At 55.4% G+C, this 8,098-nt stretch overlaps 1 protein-coding gene across 10 annotated transcripts in view; it reads left to right on the plus strand.

Annotated features, from left to right (window-relative positions):
• The window catches only part of ATG9B (autophagy related 9B), a 13,915-nt gene extending 5,817 nt beyond the window's left edge, over positions 1–8,098 (plus strand). For 5 of the 10 annotated variants that reach the window (XM_087894346.1, XM_034423505.3, XM_087894347.1 and 2 more), the window contains 10 exons: positions 280–421; positions 3,019–3,767; positions 4,706–4,859; positions 4,975–5,154; positions 5,399–5,638; positions 5,721–5,914; positions 6,212–6,317; positions 6,428–6,482; positions 6,815–6,971; positions 7,630–8,098. In XM_087894346.1, the coding sequence (XP_087750472.1) occupies positions 280–421; positions 3,019–3,767; positions 4,706–4,859; positions 4,975–5,154; positions 5,399–5,638; positions 5,721–5,914; positions 6,212–6,317; positions 6,428–6,482; positions 6,815–6,930 (1,936 nt within the window). In that variant the 3' untranslated portion in view covers positions 6,931–6,971; positions 7,630–8,098. The remainder of the gene's footprint in view (positions 1–279; positions 422–3,018; positions 3,768–4,705; positions 4,860–4,974; positions 5,155–5,398; positions 5,639–5,720; positions 5,915–6,211; positions 6,318–6,427; positions 6,483–6,814; positions 6,972–7,629) is intronic. The other 5 variants (XM_087894349.1, XM_087894354.1, XM_087894350.1 and 2 more) reach the window with 1 other exon arrangement.

Below are 8,098 nucleotides of genomic sequence, written 5' to 3' on the forward strand. Positions count from 1 at the left end.
CAGGTGCAGAGTGAGCCTCCCCCCCCCTGCCCCCAAAATACCTGCAGCCCAGCTGTGAGAGAGAGAACGTGACACTCTCCGCCTGTTGATCCTGGGACCGGTCCAAGCCGCCGTCGGCAGCCTCTCAGCTCTTTCCGCGTATCTGGGGCTGTTCCTAGAAGATGTTGTCTGTCTGTTTGTTTGTTTGTGTGCAACCGGAGAGGCCTTGCACAACCAACAGCTGAACCTGTTGCTTCCTCTCCCCCCTCCCCCCCCCACTTCTCCCCCCCCCCCCCACAGGATCCAGGCCAATAGTGGTATCATTTTCCTGCTAGTCATGGCTGCCACTTTCTGGCTCTACCGTTTGGTGAAAGTCCTTTGCAGCCTGTTGAGCTACTGGGAGATCCGGTCCTTTTACACCAAGGCGCTCAAGATCCCCTCGGTAAGTGTGGGGAGGGGTAGGGGGGGGTTTATACCATTTCAGACCAGTAGCTGTCCAGTCTCTTCTTAAAAACCTCCAGTGACGAAGCACCCACAACTTCCAGTGGCACGCAGTTCCGCTGGTTAATCGTCCTCACTGTTAGGAAGTTTCTCCTTCATTCCCGATTGCTTCGCTTCTCAGTTAGTTTCCATCTGTTGTTTCTTGTTCTGCCTTTTGTTGCTTTGGAAAATATGTTGACCCCGTCTTCTATGACTTGGCCCCTCAAATACTGGAAGGCTGCTATCATGTCCTCCCTAGTCCTTCTTTTCTCTAGACTGGCCATCCCTAAATCCTGCAACCGTTCTTCATATGTTTTGATCTCCAGGCCTTCAAACCTCTTAGTTGCTCTTCTCTGCACTTTTTCCAAAGTCTCAACATTTTTTTGTAACATGGTGACCAAAACTGGATGCAGGATTCCAGGTGTGGCCTTACTAAGGCTTTACAAAGAGGTACCAATCAGTGGTGGGATCCTCCCGGCTTAACAGTTGGTTCAGAGATCTAACGCGTGTGTGCGCCGTTTGAACAAATCTTCACTTCCGGGTTTCTTTGGAGGAGTAACACGGCTGATTTGCACAGCAATCAGTTCTGCCACACAAATCAGCTGAGGAGATAAAGGTAGGAAAATAGTGGGGGTGGGCAGGTGGGCCCAGCTAATTGTCAGAGCTTCCGGTTCGCCCAAACCAGTCCGAACCTGTAGAATCCCACCCCTGGTACCAGTCCTTCCCGTATTTTTGATTCTGTGCGTTCGTTTATAGAACGAAGGATTCTATCAGCTTTTTTCACCTGCTGCCGCACACGGCTGTCTCATGTTTAAGGGATCGTCCACTAGGACTCCAAGATCCCTCTCAGCATTACTATTTTTGAGCCAGGTTTCACCTAATCTATGCTTGTCCCTTTGGTTTTTCCCGCCTAGGTGTAAAACCTGGCTTTTCTCCACTTTAAAATCCATGTTGTTGGATAGGGCACTGGGTTCAAGTCTGTCGAGATCTTTTTGGATCCTGAGCTTGTCTTCGGGGTTGTTGGCTATTCCTGCCATCTTAGTGTCATCTGCAAATTTGATGAGTTCCCCTTCTATTCCCTCATCTGAGTCATTTCTGAAGATATTGAAGAGTCCTGGGTGTAAGATGGAACCTTGTTCCACTGCTTACTTACCTCCATGTGGATGTCGTGCCATTAAGTACTATTCATTGAGTATGGTTTGTCAGCCAGTTACAACTCCATCTAGTGGTGACGCTTTCTATCTAATATTTTTCTAGTTTTCCAAGAAGTACATTGTGGTCTACTCTGTTGAATGCTTTAGTGAAGTTTTAAGTACCATGTTTCCTTGAAAATAAGACCTGGTCTTATTTTCTTTTGGGCCCCAAAATAAGCACTAGGGCTTCTTTTTGGGGAAACACAATTTCAGGGTGATCAACCCGGCTGGGTGCCCCTCCTCCCCACCCGGTGCGCACACAAGAATTGGCAAGCGCGCAGGGACAGACAGTATCCAGCGACAGCTGCAGCCCACCAGTCCCTTGGCGCACTCTGGGGCTGCACAGAGCGGGAGGCGCAGAGTGGAAGGCAGGCGATCCCAACACGCTGCGCGAGCTGCACACAAATTGAGAGCTGAGAAAATGAGCCTAGCTGCTCAGGCCCACCGCTGTTCGGCTTTCCTGTGACTTGTGCGCTGCGCATCAGGATTGCCTGCCTCCCACCCTGCACCTCTGCCTCTGCTGCTGCTGTTGCTGCGTGAAGACAAATGTCCCACGGGCAGCTGCCGCTCCAGACCATCTGCCGTTCAGCTTTCCTGTTGCCTACGGGCACGTCCGGATTGCCTGCCTCCCCCTGCCTCTGCTTCCGCCTGCTACTTGCACAGATACTCAACTCACCTGTGCTGTGCGTGCTACAGTTGCTGCCAGACACTGTCTGTCCCCGAGCGCTCGCCGCCTCCCATGCTCACTCCCCTTCACTCGGGCTTATTTTTGGGGTAGGACTTGCATGCGTAAAAAACCAGGCTAGGGCTTATTTTTGGAATAGGTCATCTTTTCAGGGAAACACGGTATACTATATCTACGATATTTCACTGGTCTACTAATTTAGTCACATTGTCAAAGAATGAAATAAGATTGGTTTGCCATGATCTGATTTTAACAAACTCATGCTGGCTTCTAGTACAATTAGATTACTTTCCACTTTGTCGATTGCCTTACTGAAGTCTACTACATCCACGGCATTTCGCTGGTCTACTAATTTAGTCACTTTGAAAGATGGAAATAAGATTGGTTTACCGTGATCTTTAACAAACCTGTGCTGGCTAGTAGGTGTAACTTTATTTGTTTCTAGACATTTGTAGATCTGATTTTTGATTATCTTTTTCAAGGATCTTCCCAGGTATTGATGTTAGGCTGATCAGTCTGTAGTTTCCTAGGTCTGTTTGTTATTTTTTCCTTTTTAGAAGGAAAATTTAAAGCATATATATATATATATGTATATGTATATGTATATATGTATATGTATATATGTGTATATATATGTATATATATTCCTGCCATCTTAGTTGCAAATCCCTCCCTTCGCAGGAGCAGCTGTGCAACTGCAGCTGGCAGGAGGTGCAGGCCCGGCTGATCTCGCTGCAACGGGAACAGCAGCTCTGCGTCCACCGGCGGGAGCTGACCGAACTGGACATCCACCACCGGATCCTACGCTTCAAGAACTACCTGGTGGCCATGGTCAACAAGTCCCTGCTCCCCATCCGCTTCCAGCTGCCCCTGCTGGGCCGGGGAGTCTTCCTGACCCAGGGTCTCAAGTACAACCTGGAGCTGCTACTGTTCTGGGGACCAGGGTCACTCTTCCAGGGCAAGTGGAACCTCCAGCCTCAGTACAAGCGCGCTGGGGCCCGGCTGGAGCTGGCCCGCCAGCTGGAGCGCAGCCTGCTGCTCCTCGGAGTGGCCAATTTGTTGCTGTGTCCCTTCATCCTGGTCTGGCAGGGCCTCTACGCCTTCTTCAGCTACACTGAGGCGCTGAAGCGGGAGCCTGGGAGCCTCGGCGCCCGGCGTTGGTCGCTTTACGGCCGGCTCTACCTCCGCCACTTCAACGAGCTGGACCACGAGCTGCAGGCCCGGCTGAGCCACGGCTACAAGCCGGCGTCCAAGTACATGAACTCCTTCGCCAACCCTCTGCTGGCCGTAGTGGCCCGGAACGTCGGCTTCTTCGCTGGCTCCCTCCTGGCCGTGTTGATCGCTCTGACTGTCTATGACGAGGACGTGCTTACCGTCCAACATATCCTGACCGCCATCACACTGCTAGGACTGGTGGTCACACTGGCCAGGTGAGAGGAGGGAAGGGGGGGCTGGAGGAAGGTAAGGGGTCCGTCTGCTGCTGCCCGGTTTGGGGATGGGGGTTGGGGGTTTCCTCGCAGGGCTGGACTGAAAAGGGAGCTGGGGGGGCCTCCGATAGTTTCTGAAGTGGTTGAGTTTGGGGTCTTTGGAGAAGTACTGGTTTGTAGGTCCGGAGTCAGGGCCCTCCCTCCTTTTCCTTCCTCCCTCCTGTCCTCCCTAACTCCTTCCTTCCTTCCTTCCTTCCTTTCTTTTGTCCTTCCTCAACTTCTATCCTCGCTCCCTCTCTCCCTCTCTTTCCTTCATTCCTATCTCCTTTCATCCTTCCTCACCTTCCTTCTTCCCTCCCCTCCCTCTCTCCCTCCCTATTTCCTTCCTTCCTCCCTGTACCTTTCTCCTGTTCCTCCCTCTCCTTCCTCCCTCCTGCCCTCCATCCCTTACTTGCTCCCTTTCTTCCTTCCTATCTCTTTCTTTCCTCCCCTCCTTTCCTTTCCTTCCTTTCTCCTTCCCTTTCCTCCCTCCCCTCCCTCCCTCCCTATCTCCTTCGTCCTCTCTCCCTCCTTCCCCAGCTCCTCCTGGGCAGCCGCTGTGCCCCTCACTTGGCCTAGAAGACCCTCCAACCAGGAGGTTCCCCAGGACACATCTTGAACTCCTGGCTAAGGTCTGGCTTTGTCCCAAGTCAGATACCTTCCTTATCTCACCTCTGGTGCCCCTCCAGACCTGGGCAGAGGGGAGATGGGCAGGGCCCCGTGGGGGTGAGGAAGACACACACACACACACACTCACGCCCTGCCAAAAGCTGGAAAAATGTGCCAGCCGCCCTTCAAGTAGCTTGTGACGGGACGCCGATGCAGACGGACCAAGCAACGTTGCTCCCAGGGCAGTGATTTGGGAGCCGTGTGGGGCTGATGGTTCCTCTCCCCCTCGGCAGGGCCTTCATCCCGGATGAGCACCTGGTGTGGTGCCCGGAGCAGCTACTCCAGTGTGTGTTGGCCCACATCCACTACATCCCTGACCACTGGCAAGGCAACGCTCACAAGTCAGAGACCCGTGAGGAGCTGGCCCAGCTCTTCCAGTACAAGGCGGTGAGTGGCCTACGGGAGGGGAAAGCACTTTGGAACTCCCCCACCTACTTGTTTCGGATTCTCTCCCCCTCCCTCCGTGATCCTCAGAACTTCTCTCCCCCTCTGTAATCCTCAGGTTTTTATCCTGGAGGAGCTGCTCAGTCCCATCGTGACCCCCTTCCTCCTCATCTTCGCCCTGCGGGCTAAAGCCCTGGAAATCGTGGACTTTTTCCGGAATTTCTCGGTGGAGGTGGTGGGTGTGGGGGACATCTGCTCTTTTGCCCAGCTGGACATCCGTAACCACGGCAACCCCCAGGTGAGCGGAGGGGGAGGGGTTGCCTCCAAGTGTCATCTGAAGATCCCTTTCAACGCTGTCATTCTGTAAGGGTCTCCTGCTTGAGCAGGAAGCTGGACTAGAAGACCTCCAAGGTCCCATCCAGCTCTCTTCCCTTTACTTCTCTCTCTCCTTCCTTCTTTTCTCCTCTTTCTTCTTCTCTTTTTTTCTTCTCTTCTTTCCTCTCCATTCTTCTTTCTCTTCTCTTTTCTCTTTCTCCCACCAGTGGCTGTCGCAGGGCCGGACCGAGGCGTCCGTCTACCAGCAGGCCGAGAACGGCAAGACGGAACTCTCCCTGGTCCACTTTGCCATCGCCAACCCACACTGGCAGCCCCCGCCTGAAAGCTCCCTCTTCATCGGGCACCTGAAGGAGAAAGTGCAGCAGGACGCCTCCCACGCCCAGCGCCTCCTGGCCGAGGGACCCTTGGCGGCCTCCCTGCTCTCCGACGAAGGTCCAGGCCCCGTGGTGAGCCCAGGGCAGCTGTGACCAGCATGGGGTGGGAGCTGATAAACCTGAGTGCCTCTGGCTGAACATCTTTCCATTGCAGCCGGATGCCCTCCTGGCTAGCGTCCTGACCCACCCGGTCCTGGCGGAGCGTCGGCTGGTTGCTCAGCCCGGCAGCACGGCCAGCGTGACGGCTAGCATCTTGGCCTCCCTGTCTTCTTCCCAGCCATCCCGGCACAGGAGCCGCCCTGGGGAAGCCTCGGTCTGCAACAGCCAGAGCCCCCTTTTGGAGAACAGGTAGCCCATTAGAGAAGGGAGGGGCAGTTGGGTGGGGTTTCCCAATCACTTTACCACTTCTGGACTTCAACTCCCAGAATTCCTCAGGCAGCCATGCTAAGGAATTCTGGGAGTTGAAGTCTGCAATGCTTCTCCATAGTTGATTAGGGAATTCTGGGAGTTGAAGTCCATCATGCTTGCATGGCTGGCTGAAGAATTCGAGGGGAGGGGAGGGGAGGGGGCCTGGAAGAGAGAGCTCAGCCCTTCCCCATCTGTGCTTCAAGGGGGAGACTGACTCTGTTTTGCCCTCTTCCCCAGCAGCACTGCCCCCTCTGCCCCACGCCCGGCTCCTCTCAGCCGCTCGGTTCTGCTCTCCGAGTTGGCATCGGCCGAGATGAGTCTGCACGCCCTCTACATGCACGAGGTGAGTGGCTTGCGTCTCTGTTCCCAGAGACCAGGGAGGGGGGCTGGCTGAGATACTCCCCTCCCCACCATCTTTAACCACCCTCCCTTCTCTCTGCTCGCCCGTCCCAGCTTCACCAGCAACAAGCAGCCGCTCGCCTCGCTCCGCAGCCTTCGGCACAAACAGGTCAGAGCCTGGAGGGCAGGACTGTACCACTTGTGGCCCCTCTGCTCCCCCAAAAATGGGGATGGGTGGGCAGGAAACAGCTGGGCCACCACTGTCACCCGGCATGCCTTTCCGGGTGCCTCTGCTCTCCCCTCCCAAGATTCAAACCCCTCCATGTACAATAGCTGTGTCCGCGATAGCTGTGTCCGCGAGGCGCATCCTGCGTCACGGGGCGGGAACTCTCCCATCGCCCAGGAAACAGGCGGAGTCCTTAGCCCAGGAAAATGCTGCGCTAAGGACCCCGCCTGTGTAGCGGAAGAGTTATGCAAGTCGTGCCCTCTTTATCGGTGCAGCATCCCCTCCGCGTCTCTTCGATTCACGCAGCCAGGACCGCTCGCTAGAAGTTTGGGAAGAGGAGTCGGATGAGACGCAGCAGCAGCAGCAGCAGCAGCAGCCGGAGAAGAGCTAGCAGGAACCACCACTCGCTCCTTCCTTCCTTCCTTCCTCTGTGTAGGTGTCTCTTCCCTCCCTGCTCTGGGGCGGGATACACAGCCTCCCCCCACCCCCGACTCCTTGGTTCCTGTTGGCTGTCCAGGCTCCTCTCCCGGGATGGGCCTCCCCCTTGTGGAGGATTTGGGGAGCATCTGATAAGCATGGAGTAGGGATTCCTAATCCCCAGTCCACGGACCAGTATCAGTCTGTAGCTCATTGGCAACCGTTCCACGGCTCGTTGGGAACCAGTCCATGAGTCATTGGGAACTAGTCCACAGTTTCTTAGAAGGTCCACAGCTCATTGGGAACTGGTCCGCGGCTCTTTGGAAACCAGTCCGCGGCTCTTTGGAAAGTGGTCCGCGATGCATTGGGAACCAGTCGGTGACCAATAGGGAACCGCTCTGCGGCTCTTTGGGAACCAGTCCACAGCTTGTTGGAACCAGTCTGTGGCCTATTTGGGAACCAGTCCGCGCAAGGGTTGGGTGAGCACCCGAAGCTCCATTTAGGCATGCGTGGGATTAGGCTGCATGCATGAAAACCATCCCCCATTGCCGCCACTGCCGGTCCACAGAGCTGGAAAGGTTGGGGGCCACTGGTGGGGGTGGCAGGGACACAAGGAGGAAGCTCCTGAGATCTCTCTGCCCCACCAACCCAAGTCCTTCCTTTCATCTTTCAGGTTTCTGGAGGGTTGGCACTGCCATGGACAGCTTGCCCGTATGGTCCTCCTGCGGGCAGAACATGCTTGGAAGTGGGGTCTCCGGGTGTCTCCCCACTCCGGCGGGGCAGGCATGGGATGACAGCCGCCCCTCCTTCGCTGTGGACTTGCGTGTGACAAGCAGCCTCGTCAGCGAGGCTTCCTGGCCCCTCTTGGGGTGGGGCAGTGTACGCTTCTTAAGAGGGGTGAATAAGCTTTGGGGCTGGTTTGGGCCCCGCACGGTGCTACTTGTATTATGGGGGTCTCTCTGGGGTCAAGAGAGAAAGGGGTGGGAGAGGCTCTGCTCTCACCCTGTGCTTTCCCCTCCCCCTCCCCATCCTCCTGGGCTGGCCCACCCTAAGCCCTCCTCTCCACCACGCATGCTGTGGCGATCGCATCGCAGGGGAGTTTGGCGGGGGGGGGGGTAATAAATGTTTACAGAAGTGACAAA

The sequence above is a fragment of the Pantherophis guttatus genome, chromosome 4 (assembly GCF_059756535.1).
Source record: "Pantherophis guttatus breed Tessera chromosome 4, ASM5975653v1, whole genome shotgun sequence".
Lineage (NCBI taxonomy): Eukaryota > Metazoa > Chordata > Lepidosauria > Squamata > Colubridae > Pantherophis > Pantherophis guttatus.